The sequence below is a fragment of the Amblyraja radiata genome, chromosome 1 (assembly GCF_010909765.2).
Source record: "Amblyraja radiata isolate CabotCenter1 chromosome 1, sAmbRad1.1.pri, whole genome shotgun sequence".
In the NCBI taxonomy this organism is placed as follows: Eukaryota; Metazoa; Chordata; class Chondrichthyes; order Rajiformes; family Rajidae; genus Amblyraja; species Amblyraja radiata.
In genome coordinates this window covers 119,772,462-119,788,349 of record NC_045956.1, presented here as the reverse complement: position 1 = coordinate 119,788,349, position 15,888 = coordinate 119,772,462, and the positions used below count along the sequence as shown (strand labels likewise).

Here is a 15,888-nt window from a genome sequence, read left to right as displayed (position 1 = left end):
GGGGTGCATCACAGCATAGTTTGGGAACAACTCCATCCAAGACCGCAAGGAAATGCAGTGAGGTGCGGAAGTAGCCCAGACCATCATGCAAACCAACCTCCCTTCCATTGATTCCATCCATACTGCACGCTGCCTCGGCAAGGCAACCAGCATAATTAAGGACCCGTCTCCACCCTGGCTACTCCCTCTTCTCCCCTCTCCCATCAGGCAAGAGTTATAGATGTTTGAAAACACATACCTCCAGATTCAGGGACAGTTTCTTCCCAGCTGTTATCAGGCAACTGAATGGTCCTCTCATCAACTACCTCATTGGAGATCTTTGAACTATCGTTAATGGGACTAAATTGGAGTTTATCTTGTACTAAATATTGTACCCATTGTCCTTTATCTGTGCAAGGTGGACGGCTTGATTGTAATCATGTATAATCTTTTCTTTGACTGGACAACACGCAAACAAATATGTTTCCCTGTACCTCGGTACACGTGATAATAATAAATGAAAATGTAGCAGTTTAAAAAAGAAGTTCATCACCATCTCCTCAAGGTTTGTTAGCAATGATTAATCAAGATCAGCCACGTCAGTGATGAATACATCCTATATATAATTCGCTAAAAAATCATTAGTTGTGCCATTTATAATTCAAATATATTGTCTAGATATATACATGATGAACAATGTCACAGAGTCATACAGCACAGAACCAGGTCCTTTGGCCCACCTTTCCCATGCCGACTTGGGTGCCCCATCTACACTAGTCCACCTGCCCACGTTCACTCCATGTCCCAACAAACCTTTTCTATCCATGTACCTGTCCAAATGTGGCTGACAAGCGAAGTCAGGGACAGTATACAAGAGAAAGAGAAGAAGTACAACATAGCAAAGATGAGCGGGAGACAAGAGGATCGGGTAACGTTTAAAGAGCAACAGAAGATAGCTAAAAAGGCAATACGGGGAGAAAAGATGAGGTCGTCTGGTTCTTGATTCCTCTACCCTGGATAAAAGACTCTGTGCATCTACCCTAGGTATTCTCCTCATAATCCTGTTCACCTGTATAAATTCACCTCTCATCCTCCTACACTCTGAGGAATAGAGTCCTAGCCTGCCCAACCTCTCCTTATAGCTCAGGCCCTTAAGTCCTGGCAATTTCTTCCTAAGTATTCTCTGCACTCTTTACAGCTTGGGTCTTTAATATCAGTTTCAACTAAGTTAATTGCATTTGTTATCAATATTATTTGTTTACATGCAGAATAATGTATCCAGATTTCATAAGAAAATACACTTTTATGCAAGAATTTAAAAAATATTCTTTACAAATAATTTTTAAGTTAATAAAATATAATCCTTCCAATTAACAATGACGTTATTTCCATTCATCATGCATTATTATCCATTAACTAAAAATATAGCTGTAATAAAACCCCAATATTACAAACCACATTTAATTAAACCATATGATGTCTTGAGTCAAGACACAATGAACTTCAGAAGATGGTCTACAAAGTGGAGATGCAGCCCTGACACACCGAGTTACTCCAGCACTTTGTGTCTGTTTTAGTCTTCAGTCAATTTGCATTATGCAGCTGTGAATGGCTTCAATTGTGATCTGGTCTGACCTTTGAACTGTTCATGCTTTAAAATAAACATTACATCTAAATATCCATGGTCCTTCCAGTAAAATCCAGTCATAAATCCAGTGTCAGGATGACCAAAGGATCAAGGAATGAGGCTGAGACATCAACCAGCCCCTGATCTGTAGTTTATGCTGGGACCTTGCTAGGGTATAAACGTTTGTGTGTACCAAACAAGATCAAACATTAAACAAGTATGAACATAGAAACTATGATCATCCAGTTGTTTGGAATTTGAAATAAAAACAAAAAATGATGGAAATACTCTACTGATGGCATCCAGGAAGAAATGTATTTTGTCAAAAAATTGACTAAAAACACTTTTTTTGTGCATTAGATGTGCTGACTTTGTGATTAATCATTTATAGGTGCACTCTCTTGGCCTTGAAATTGGACTCTGCTTCACCAGTTTGCCAGATGTAAAACTTCCATCATAAATGATTCATGTTGTAAGGTTGAGTCCTGCAGTCTAATGTCAATAATTTACTCATAATACTAGTGGTGTAAGCTGGTGCATAGTTCCTTGCACAAGGGTGTGAGTATGTGCAAGGTGGCAGAAAGGTAGTGGGTGGGGAGAGAGGGAGTGTTGTGGATTACATGGACAAGAGTGGCTGGGTGCTAATAACGATTCAAAGATCTCTCTACAACTTGTGTAAGAAGGAACTGCAGATGCTGGCTTAAATGGAAGATAGACACAAAAAGCTGGAGGAACTCAGCGGGACAGGCAGTATCTCTGGACCCGAAACGTCACCTATTCCTTCTCTCCAGAAATGCTGTCTGTCCTGCTGAGTTACTCCAGCTTTTTGTGTCTATCTTCTCTCTACAACTTGCTCAGTTGCATGGTGTAGACCACAGGTCGATTCCACATAGGCTTTCATCAACTGCAAACACCACATGAAAGGTGAGATTTTGTTTTTAATTGACCTCTCAGCTCCACAGATCTATGACAGATCACCGATGACTCTTTCCTGGTCAGTAGAGCATGACGTTCGAGTCTTTCCTTGTTCGAAATTTGCTAATGAGACTTGACGCCTAATATCAGGCAAGTCCTGGACTACAAACATTGCTGTACATTTCTGTTATACTAACTATGCTAATCCTCCAAATGGGCCTTGGAATTGTACTCTTTAATAGTAAGATTAAACGAGAACTTATCAGTTTGAAGTTTGATCGTTATTTTATGAGGAGTAACGTTGAGGGAATACGTGAAGAACCCCGCCAGGACGCATGCGTGTCATTCTTCAAAGCAGCGGTGTGAAATCACAGATAACTGTAATGACTAAACATAGTAAGATTAGAGAAGAGATACCAGTTGAGTATATGATCAAGGGTGGGAGCGAAGGGCACGTATTCCCTCAACGTTGCTCCTCATAAAATAATGATCAAACTTCAAACTGGTAAGTTCTCGTTTAATCTTACTATTTTACTTCGGAGTCACGTGAGTGACTACGTGAAGATTTTAAAGCTCTGTGATTTCATGCCGTGGAAACGAGTCCATGCATCACATCTGCCTTGATTATGGGGAGAATAGTGTTAACATCATTAGACATCAATACGATATTGAAAAAACAACGATAAATTTATTAACACCAAATTATAGCCCCTATTTATGGGGTAAAATTATATTACAGAACTTAAAATTGTTTCTGCAAATGTTCCAGGTTCAATTACTGGTTTGTTATAAAATCATTGGAAAGTTTTCTCCGTTGACCATCCTGCTGTCTTGAGGATTTGGTCCATAGGAACATCCAACTTCATAGCTGCCGATGTAGCTGCAGCCCTGGTGGAGTGAGATTTTAAAATGTTAGTGTCTACTCCAGCCTTTATTAGGACTTGTTTTAGCCATCTCGAGATGGTCTGGACTGTCACTTTTTTGTGTGGCTGTTTGTAGCTGATTAAAAGTGCCATTTCTTTGCCTCTGATGATCTTAGTATACTCCATATATAATAGTAAGTGTGACAATACAGAGACGAATCTGGGGCAACGGAAAGCACTGGGTCTCTGCAGCGGTCCTGAGTCTCCCGATCGAGGAGGGCGGTCAGTCGATGGTGTGCATTCGCACCAAGGTGGCGGCTCTCCGCCTCAGGACCTTGCAGAGATACCTGTACTCAGGGCATCCTCCCAGGTGGCACGTGCTGGCAACGCACTTTTTCCAACGGAGCCGCTGCCTTCAAGGAGGTACGCGGATCCCGATGGTGGGGGTCAGCCGTGCAGTCCTGATGGGGATGCCTGGCTTCTACAGGAACTTGTTGAGAGTCTGGAACCTGGTTGCCGTTGACCAGGCCCCACCTCCACCGGCGGAGGGTGACGGCCCGGGCTTGAGAGCAGCCGGTCCCTGTCCCGCCCCATCGGGTGACCGGGGGGCTCAAACGTGTGGAGAACTGGTGGTTGAGCAAGCCCCCGCTCAGCCGGAAGTACTCATCGGACCAAGGCGCCGTAATCCATCCCGGGAGCCGGTCCCACACAATTTGAGCCGCCTTTCCTCGACACCCTTCGTCTCCCTCCGAGACGCAGGGAGGCGTGTCCTGTACAGGCTCCTCCTCCACACCCTGCATTTCCTCGCCCTGGTCCACCGTCCGGACACCAAGTGGCGGTCGGTGTTCCCTTCCGGTCGCGAGAGGGGTCCCCGGTGGGGGTCCCTCTACGCAGGGATTCTCCCCCTCTACATTGGGGACCTGGGGTGGAGGGTATTGCACCGAGGTGTTCCCTGCAACCTGTTTCTCTCGCGGTTCGCAGACTCGCCAGCCGCCTGCCACTTTTGCGGGCTGGAAGAGTCTGTGTACCACGTGTACATGGAGTGCGTGAGGCTGCAGCCACTGTTTCAATACCTAAAGGGGCTGCTCCTTGCCTTCTGGCTGCATTTTTCACTCACCATCCTCATCTTTGGACACCCTGTGCGTAGGGGAGAGGGTAGGGCTGAAGATGTCCTGGTTGGGTTGCTCCTGGGCCTGGCCAAGCTGGCCATCCGCGAGTCACGGCGCCAGACGGTGGAGGGCTCTACCCAAGCCAGCTGCCTGCCCCTTTTCCGGGGATACGTCCGTGCCCGGGTGCGGATGGAAAGGGAATACGCCCTGTCTACGGGCACCCTGAGGGAGTTCCGGGACCGCTGGGCACCGAGGGGGGTTGAATGTATCCTTGACAAGGATTGCAATATAATTGTTTATCAGTTGCTGAGCATATTTGTTCGTCTTGTATTATGGTGGTGTTTTGTTTTTATTTTAGTGTCAATACTATTTTAATATTTGAATAAATATTTTTGATTTAAAAAAAAAAAAAAAAAAAAAAAATACAGAGACGATCATCTGTCGGGTAGGCCCTGAATTCTATTTTTAGGCCTGCTGACCCCTGTCTGTTCTGTTTGACTAATTCATTGATGTGAAAAGTTAAATTTCCAGATGAAATAGTCATGTTGTCCAGCCTTAGTTTCTGTAGCGACTGGACCCTTTGTGCCATGACCAAGGCCATCAGCATGACTGTTTTCATAGTCAGTTTCTGTAGGGACAGAGCTGTAGCTGGAGACCAGTTTCTTAACATGGTCAGTACAATGCTCACATCCCATATTTGGGAGTACCTGGTTCTTGGGGGATTAACATTAAAAATGCCCCTCATGAGTTTGGTTACCAGGGGGTGTGTCCCAACAGAATGCCGCTGTTCCTTGCCACAGGTATGTTGACAGAGCACTTCTGGCGCAGTTGATGGCACTATAACTGAGCCCCTCATCGTAATGGAGGCTTGCCAGGAATTCCAGAACAGACGGGATGTTCATAGAGCTGTGGGTGATGTTATTGTTGTGACAGTACATTTCCCATTTCTTGATGTACACCAAGTACTGTTTTTTGGTGGACTGTCTGTGGGCCGCTGAAATAATATCCACTGTTCGGTCCGTCAGTCCCAGGTGTAGTAGAGGTGCTTTCAAACTCTACAAATTAATAGGTTTGTATAATTATGACATGGGTGACTTTCCCTTGTTACAGGATGAACCAGTAAATTAGGTCTATGATGGATGGTGATGCATGGATCTAATACCATGTCGAGTATCACCGGGAACCATGGTTGAGTAGGCCAATCGGGTACTATCAAAATACCAGACGCAGAGTCTTGCTGTATTTTCCTTAATACCCGACTGATGAGGCAGAAAGGAGGGAATGCATAAATAAACAATTTCCCCCAATGCAGCGAAAACGCATCTGTTGCCGCTGCCCCAGGGTCTGGTTCCCATGAAACATAATTCGATAACTGGTGATTGAGCCTGGATGCGAATAGATCGATATCTGGTGTTCCATACCTGTAATTTCAGCAAATACATTTTTATCCTACATTCATTCAGTGTTTTCATTGAATTTGCGTGACCTGGTGTCTGCCACTAAATTTAGTTTACCTGGTAAGTAGGTAGCTGATATCCAAATATCTCTCTGGATACACCATTGCCAAATTGTGTTGGCCAGATTGTCACATGATGTCGATTTGTTTCCACCCATATGGTTGATATATGCTACCACGGTGGTGTTGTCAATTTGTAGTCTAACATGCTGGTGATATAACCCAGAACAATATGACTTAAGGCCATGGAATGCACTTAACATTTCCAGGTAGTTTATGCCCAGTGTTTGTAATAATGATGCCTCCTGTGCATTCCAACTCCCTCCACAGCTGGAGATGGAATTGGTAGCACCCGAACCAAGTGCACTGGCATCAGTTTGTAGTACCATAGACGGGTTGCTGATAATGATTGGATTGGAACAATGCCTAATGTTATCTTTAGGCATTGTTATCTTTAGGCATCTACCATTTTAGTTCCATTATGACCTCTGTAGGTAGCTTAATTGGTCTGTCAAAATGACCACCATTAATCTTGAGTGCTCGTATTTTAGCCCTCTGTAAATTTCAATAATGTAAAGGTCCGAATTGTGTGGCTGGAAACGCAGCCACTATTTTGCCAATTATTCTTGCTACCAGTCTGATGGATGGTTTAGTGATGTCAATGATTTTGCTGCAAGCCTCTATTAAGGCTGTAACATTTTCTTTCGGCAAAGTCACTGACATGTGAACTGAGTTAATGGTGAACCCCAGATAATCCATTGTGGTTGAAGGCGTTAATTTAGATTTAACTGGATGGATGATAAACCCCAGTTTTTCAAATAATTGTTTTGTGGCTGTTACCGTTTGTTTAGCCAATTCCAAATTTTGCCCACAATAAGTATGTCATCTAGATATGCCATTACCATGTGTTTTTGTTTCCGCAGAAACGCTAGGGCTGGTTTCAAAATTTTAGTGAACAGCCTGGGGGCTGATGTTAGCCCATTAGGTAGTGCCCTGTACTGTCAGAGCTGACCCATCCAGTTGAATTTTAAATAACATCTGTGGTCACCTCTTATGGGTACTGTATAGTAAGCATCTTTTAAATCGATGCTTGCCATGTAGTAATCTTTGGAAATCAATTGCTTAGCAGTAACAAAGGTTTCCATCTTGAAATGAATATATTGTACGAAAGTATTCAAATTAGTCAAATCTATGATGATGCGGCAACCACCATCTTTCTTGTTTTTGATAAAGATACTGGACACGAATTCCTGTGATTCGTGTAGGGTTTTCTCAATTACTCCTTTTTTATAAAGCCGCTGTAGTTCAGCATGTGCTTTAGATTTTTCTTTGCCTGTAAGCACGAACATTCGGTTCGGTACATGCTGAACTGGAGGGTTAAGTTTTTGTATAAGTTCTAAGGTATAACCCTGGATACTGCTTAAAATATAAGTGTCGGTAGTTAACTTATTCCATGCATCCAGATAGAATTGTAATCTCCCACCAACCTCCATGCTCCCTTCAATTCGTAAGGAACCAGACCCACCTACCTCCATGGTTACCAGTGGTAGGTTTGTTACTTTTTCGGCATCCTCCGTGGACGTTGAGGCGCCGGTGTCTGGGTCTGTAGTTGGGTCGGTGTTGAGGGTTTGCGCATTTTCCAGGAAGGCCGGTCTGGGCCATGGCCTAAAAAAGACCGATGTTGAGTGTTCCTGGCCTTCGAGCTTTCACCAGTTTGTCTTGGCTGACTGGTGGGTGCATAGGGGTGCTGTTTCTGGCCGAAGTAGTTTTTGGACGTTGCTTTAATGAGCCCCAGGGTTTTAGCCTCTTCGTCAAGTTCTTTTACCTGTTTGGATAAGTCACCTCCAAATAGTAATATTGGTGGTTTGGAGGTTCCAGGTTTGCACAGGCCTGCAAATTTGGGGTCTAAAGCCGGTTGGATGGCACTCTTCCTAATACTATTTAACTCGTATTGGGAGTTGCAAAATAAAGCCAGTGCATCCTGGTGATCTTGTGTCATGTCTTGTTCGTTTAATGTGCGGGCGAAAGCCGTAATTCCCGCTGTTAGGACTTTCAGAACTTTCTGTAGTTTCAAGTCCCTGGCTCTGATCGATGCTCCGACATGTTTCCAAATACACTTGTTGACACTGGGAACATTTAGTGATTTGCAGTTCCCTGGTGGTAAGTGTCTTGCTGTGGTGTCCAATAATGCCTGTCCTTGTAGCTGGTTGAATGGCATGTAGTCGATACTTGCAGCTATTTAGGCTCCAGGCTTTGGCCAGTTTGGTCGGGTTGAATGAACTGGGACACCATATCCAATAGGTTTTCTTGCACCCCTTGCACACTAGGGGTATGTTCTGCACACCCCTCTTCAGGGTCAGCCCAGAATTGACCCCCCGTACTCCCCTCTGATGAGGGAGAAACACTGTGCAGCCCTACAAGAGGTACTGCTGTAGGACTTACTAGCTGCCCACTGTGACTAGGCTCCATCTCCCGGAGCCTGTCACTTTGGAGTATTTGCTCCAACAGCCGCTCCAACTGGCTCCTATGCTCTCGGGCACTGGCCACTCGCGGCTGCTCCTGTTCCTCAAGCTGCTCCAACCGGCTCCAATGCTCTCGGGCACTGGCTGCTCGCGGCTGCTCCTGTTCCTCAAGCCGCTCCAACCGGCTCCAATGCTCACGGGCACTGGCCGCTTGCGGCTGCTCCTGAAGCCGCTCCAACCGGCCCCAATGCTCACGGGCACTGGCCGCTCGCGGCTGTTCAAAGTCGGACTCATCGGAGTCAACGACTCTGTCAGTTTTTTGCTTCGCTTTACCGCCCGGCCGCGGTATTGATTTGGCCGGTGCGGGAGCGAAGTCGGGCACAGCTGTTCCCATTACGGGAGATTGGTGTGCCGTTGGCCGCTGCTGGCTGCCCGCAACTCCGCGGTTCTCCCCCGCCAGCTTTTTCGCAGCCTTCTTGTTTCTCGTGGATCTGTCCATGCCTCCACCTGTTAAGTAAGTCGAAAGAACGCAGAGTCTCCTTACCTGCTGTTCCCGGCTTTTAAATTCTGCCGCTAAGGGGAACATCGTTCCCCCTGCTGTGACTCGTTGCAATGTGTGTAGCGATATGACACGCATGCGTCCTGGCGGGGTTCTTCACGTAGTCACTCACGTGACTCCGAAGTAAAATTATACTCTTTAATTTCACTCTCTGCTTCAGTTCAAAAATAACATGACATCAGAATATCAGAAATAGGAGAGCAGTCTAGCTTCTTGGACCAAGTTCACTATATAATAATATTCATTTGTCTGACTATTGGCATCAGCTCTATTTCCCCGAGTGATCTTTGTAATTTTTTATTTTTTTACGGTCCAAAAATCTATCTCAGGCTTCAGTATACTTCATGACTTTGCATTCATAGCTCTCTGCAGTACAGAATTCCCAAGATTCGCAATACTCTGAGAGAAGAAAATATTTTACTGAAAGAGAGAAAGAGAAAGAAAATCCGCAGGGTAGCAAGTGCAATACAGTGAGGGGTTTCAACTATTCCAATATTATTGTAAATAGGAAATGGGAACGTTTTCTAAAATATGGGCATAGACTTAAGATTTTGAGCAAAATAATCCAGGGGGGTGTGCAAGGAAAGATTGTTTGAAATGATGGCCATATATCAGAAAATCATCCCAATCTTTGTCCCTCACTAACATTGTTCCAATGAATACTGGAACATATGAAACACCAATGATCACCTCTCCACAGTTCTTGAACATTTTTGTATTATGGCTGCAGTACATTTAAATATCACCTTTTGAATATACTTTATAATTTGAAATTATCCTACAAATATAGCCTCTCTATCTCCCACTCCATTCTTACCTATTTGCCAGCCTTTAGAATATATACCCCTGCAACATAATAGCTCCCTTTTTGCTTCTTCATTCTCACAAAATGGATTTTGTACTTGACATTTCAAGGACACCGCTCCCTCTCCAGCAATATATCTTCCTTAATTAGCTTTGCCACCCACACTGTTTCCTCTCTTATCGTTTCTGAACACCTTGAATCCTGGAATATTATATGTCCAGTCCTGTCATCTTTTCAACCATGTTCAGTAATAGTAGCAACATAATTCCACAAGTTTATTTGCCATTGCAGCTCAACTAAATTATTCACTACACTTAAATATAAAACACCACATGCTGGAAACACACAATATTGCTGTCGTCAGGCTGCATCCGCAGACAGAGAAATGGAGTTAACTGTTTTGATCCAAGACCCTTTGTCAGAAGTGGGAAAGGGGGAAACATGTTGGTTTTCTATAGCAGAAAAGGTGAGGGAGGGATGGGTAAAACAAAGAGAATGGTATGTCTGAGTGAATTTAGCAGTTAGAATCAGATGACGCTGTTAATAGCAGACCCGTGAGACATGCCCAGACAACAAAGCTATATTAATAGAGAGAGAAAAAATTGTAATCAAAATTCAAAGATGGGTGACTGGCAGAAAATGGCAAGTTCTGATACAGATAGACAAAAATAATGAGTAACCAAAAGTTGTAGAATTTGATATTTAGCCGGGACGGCTAGAAAATGTCCAGATGGTTGATGAGGTGCTGTTTCTGGAGTTTGTTGGGTGGGTTATAACCGTGCAGAATGCCAGAGAGTGGTGTCACATGTGATAATAAAGTATCAATCAATCAATCAAAAGTGAGGATATCATTTCAGATGATATCCTTTGCAGAGAATCTCATCATCAAAGCAAATACAATGGTGATGGAGGAACTGACAGAATGGAGTGTAGCCTTGCGGTAGGCAGGCCATGAGGAACTTCACTCAAGAACTTCACTCAAGATAGTCTCTGGCTTTGTAGTGTTTGTTGGCGACTATCCTATTCCCTGATGGAGAGATCCAAAAAGAAAAGGGAAGAGTCAGAGATGGACCACTGAAAAGTGAGAGCAGGGTGGAAATTTGTTATAAAGGTGAGAGCAGAAAGGTGAGTTCTGTGTGAGTGCTGAAAGCAGCATCATTGCAGATGTTGATGTGCTGGAAAAAAATGAGGGGGTGGGCCCTAACTAGTTCTGTTCTAACAAAGACTGATCCACATATCCCAAAATAAAACAGGTGTAGTGAGAGGCCAGGTGAGTGTCCTTGGCCACATTTTGATCTCTAAACTACACAATTGGTGTATTTCAAATCATGCATTTGAGTTTTTTGGTCTGCTCCAATCAATTACTGTACAACTTCTTTACATATTGCTTTCAGATACTCCCATTCCTTTTTTGCATTATTTTCTATTGCTATTGCTGGTGCCCATCACCACTGCCGTTCTTCTAAAGCCCAACATTATAGTGCCAATCTGTTCAATATTTCCCCCAAAAAACTATCTCAAAACTTACTCGTATAGTGAATCAATCGTGTGAATTTAAACTGCACTGACTCCAAATGGATGTGTATTCTTCCTTGAATTTGGGAAATTTTGATGAGAGAGTAGGGGACAGTTATGAGCATTTTTTACAGCTTTTATACTCCATTCCACGTATAAAATAACCAACATTTTATTAGCCTTCCTTAAAACTTGCTCTGCATGCATACTGATTATCAGTGAGACTGCGGATGGTGTCTTCCAGCCAGCCTGCAAAGTTCAGTTCCTTGTTGAAGTGCACACAGAATCTAATTGTTTAACTTACATTTACAGTTTAATCACATTTGCTGTTAAATTTGTTTGGAAAATGATTGATAAATTCCTGGAACTGTTTCAATATGCTTTCCAGATTTTCTGACAGTTTGATATATTCCAACACTTAGCTGACTTTTCTCAAAGTTTGCCAACTGCAGTCTCCCCAGTCTTCCTTGTAAAAATGGGAAATAAAATTTCAGGTGCTGCTTCCAAAATCATCAAAACCGAACAGAAAAAGTGTAAAGCTTAAGAACTGTTTGGAAGGGCAAACACTCAGTTCAGTTTGTTTGCACAATTTGTATGGGAACACCTTCAGGAATGGCATAGTTACTTCACTTATTTTCAAAAAGAGACAGCTGCCAACATGCCAGGATTCAAGCCCTTTGATACCTATTAAACTTACAATAACTCTATATACCCACTTAACTGCAACACTTAAAGTGGTATTTATAGCTCAAAAAACAAACACAATTATAGTGGCAGAATCGGGAAAATGTACCGTTTTAAATCTCTGGATTGGTTTAACTCAGCTAGAACTTGGCCTAATCTGATATTGCATTGGTTTCCTTCTTATTTTCACCTTTTTACATGGTTGTTGGAAGCAAAAAGAAATAATCCAAATCTTACAAACCCTCAAACCCTTACAAACCTTCAAAGAACCCCCAAAATTAACATTTTAATTCAGTTTGCATGAGTTAAACAGTAAGAAAGGTTTCTAGTTATCTTCTCACTTGAAGACACTTAACAACCTGAAAACATTTCTACAGGTCCCACTACCACCTGTATTCTACAGGTTCCACTACCACCTGTATTCAGAATTGAATCAAGTGCAATGTAAAACTTTTCATGTCATGTTCCTTGAATGCCTTTTCAATGTTTGGCATTAAGATAAAAGGAAATAGCTAACTCAAGTTACTCCAGAATCATTATCATTCTAGTTGTAAAGTTGATTGGAAACAGAAAGGCAAATAAGATTCCAGTGATAGCATCTCATGACCCTGCGTTAATTGTTTTATACTATCTAAGAACTGAATAGGTACTTTAGCAGTCCATTGTCTGCACAGAAATCCCCAGCAATGAGCAATTCAAATATTTAGCATTGGTAGGACATCAAATGAGTTGAAGTAGATTGTCAGTGCGGATACAAATTTTAACAGAGCTCCGTTTTATAAATTATTAACAAGCAGGCAAATAACAGTGTTGTCAAATTTGTCTATTTACCCCTTTTTCAATAGTTCCTGTCTGGCAGAGGGTACCTTCAGCTGCAGGGATACTGTTGGTTACACATCGATTGCTCTTACTGAGGCACCACAGCTCTCTGCACACTTCCTGGGAAAGAATGCAGAAGCAAGTTGATTAGAATAACATTTTAACCTGTATGTGCTATCAACCACCACATATATGTTCAGGTCTTGTGCAGCAAATGGTTCTACAACTTGACAGATTTTCTACATTCAACAATCAGAAAGGTACAATAGGATTGCGAGCAGACCAAACACCAACTCAACACAAACAGATTTGGCGGAAGAATGACTGCAATATCAATTTAGACAGGTACATGGATAGGAAAGGTTTAGAGGCATATGGACCAAATACGGGCAAATGGAAGTAGCTTGGATGGGGCATCATGTTTGAGTTGGTCTGAAGGGCCTGTTTCAATGCTGTATGACTTTATGACAATGCAGTTTCTAGTTTACCTAAGGAGGAAGCTCGAGATTTGCACGAATTACAATGCCATGATTCTCTGCTCCTTTTCATGACTGCAGCTATAATTGACCTAAATTCCACTGTGAGAATATCCCTTTAAACCATTAAGTATCTGTATTCAAGATTTTAAAAAAAGCCTTGGAATGAATCCTTGGATGATTATAACAGCACATCACAGTAATTTTCCTATGCTGGAACTTTGAGTGAGCAGATACAACAGCATGTAATTCTCAACTGAGAATTCAAACTTTGCAGCAATTAAGATGCCCGTCATCTTGCACATCACTTAATGGGGGAGTGGAATGTTGTTGACACCATCTCAGGGAAGACCATGGAAGGTATCGCTGATTTGCAGCCAATAAGTATCCCTCAACTGAGAGCTAGAAACAACTTATTTGGTCCCAGTCAAGTGGCTGATTTGTGGAAACGTGTACAAATTGGTTGACCTGAGTTCTTACATCAGAAAGGTGAATTGGTTTCAAATGTATTCCATTGACTGTAAGGTACTTTGGGATGGCCTTGGGTTATGAAAGCCATCAGGTAAATGCAATTATTTTTCGTTCAGCTGTTTCTGGATGTCTGAGATGTTCACTGAACTGTCCCTGCACTTAATTTGTGTGGCTCAATGAGTCTGATGATACTACACTGCTAAGGCTATCCTGCAAGCTGGACAGTTTCATGAGTTGTGGCCAGGCTTGAGACACACGAGACCACCTAGACACCTCACTACATGACCTGTGAACTGCTTTAAAATGTTAGAGGGTTAATCAACTCAAATGGATTTAAATAAATACAATATAAAATGATTTTAGGACTTGCAAAATACATTTAAATGCTGGAAATCAATTAAAAACACTAAGATAAAGTAAAAGAGAAAAAACAAACAAACCTGTACTTATCTTTTCAATCAAGCTTCCAATCCCATTCACATGAATGGGAATGTTCTGCATGCACCAATGAAGTGCATAGAGCTTGGGATATTCAAGCTCTGCTCCTGGACTTGGTGCTGAGTGAGTCCAGCAGCAGAGTAATCAGTCAAGTGCAGAAGAATAATAAAGGAAACCAACACACAACACATTTTTACCGTGGTTAAAATGGTACCTAATTAAACTTTAACCAAGCCAAAAGCTGCTTATAGCTGCATAGAAAATACCCATCGACATAGTGTCTTAAATTGCCTCTTATATGTACAGCTTAAAGCCCTGTCCCACGGTACGAGTTCATTCCAAGAGCTCTCCCGAACTTTAAAAAAAATCAAACTCGTGGTAAGCACGTAGCAGGTACGTCGGAGCTCGGGGACGTCTCTTAGCGGCTCGTAACGCTAACGGCAAGTACTCGGGAAGATTCGCTAACGGCAGGTAAGCACGGGAAGACTCGTGGAGATTTTTCAACATGTTCAAGTCAACTGCCAAGACAACATAAATATTAACATGAGCAGTAAAAGTACAACCCTTTCCGACTTGTAAAGGGTAAATCTCCAAGTTCGAATCAGGGCAAACTCGGGAGTGCTCTTGGAATGAACTCGTACCGTGGGACAGGGCTATTAGCATGAGAAGTCGGGAAGGGTTGTACTTTTACTGCTCATGTTGTTTCTACCTTGATATGAAAAAAGCTTTTTAAAGCCATGTCTATTTGCATAAACAAATGTTATTCAGAGTTAAACACGGTATTGCTTCACATGATTTTTCCAATGGTAATTTGATTATTGCACTATGAAGAATATCATGTGAATTGACTGTAGCAACTGAAACTTTGCATTAATATTTATGTTGTCTTGGCAGTCATCACTAGACCTTCAATTATTTAGTGGTCTAAGCCTGTAAAACTTCATTGACTTGAATATGTGGATTAAAGAGGTCTAGTCTTTCTGACAGTATAAATAAAATAAACTACTGCAAAAATAAACAGATGCAATATGACAACTTATTTTGATCTTACTCTTTATTCCGTTTCCCCTTTATTGGTGTTGCTGAGAAGTGGAGCATTCCCTGACCAAAAGGGGACACAATCTCCTTATAAGTGCCCATCAGGTTATCTATGACGGCTGCCTTGAGAACATCATCTTTTAATTTGGTCTCACTTTTTCTTGATGAGAGTTAAACTGAAATTGTTGTATTTTCCAAAGCTGAGATGTCTCCGTAGTTAAACACAAGACTCAACCAAGTTCAGTGAAACACCATGCTGGCATTGGAAAGGGTCCAGCGGAGGTTTACGAGAATGATCTCAGGAATGAGTTCACAAATGATGAGCATTTGAAGGCACTAGGCCTGCACTCGCTGGAGTAGACTTACCGAATAGTGAAAGGGCCTGGACAGAGTGAATGTGGAGAGGATGTGTCTACTAGTGGGAGAGTCTAGGACCAGAGACCATAGCCTTAGAATAAAGGGATGTATCTTTAGAAATATGATGAGAAGGAATTTCTTTAGTCAGAGGGTGGTGGATCTGTAGAATTTATTGCCACAGACAGGCCAAATCAATGTTATCATGAGTGACTTTAATCTACGTATAGATTGAACCAACCAAATTGGTAACAGCACTAAGGAGGAGGGTTTCCTGAAGTGTATCGGGATGTTTTTTTAAGCCAATATGTAGAGGAA

At 42.5% G+C, this 15,888-nt stretch overlaps 1 protein-coding gene across 1 annotated transcript in view; it reads right to left on the bottom strand.

Annotated features, from left to right (window-relative positions):
• Window positions 1-15,888, bottom strand: part of adamts6 (ADAM metallopeptidase with thrombospondin type 1 motif 6) — a 258,203-nt gene that overhangs the window by 81,619 nt on the left and 160,696 nt on the right. The window contains exon 12 of the mRNA XM_033029876.1: window positions 12,806-12,913. Within this exon, the coding sequence (XP_032885767.1) occupies window positions 12,806-12,913 (108 nt within the window). The remainder of the gene's footprint in view (window positions 1-12,805; window positions 12,914-15,888) is intronic.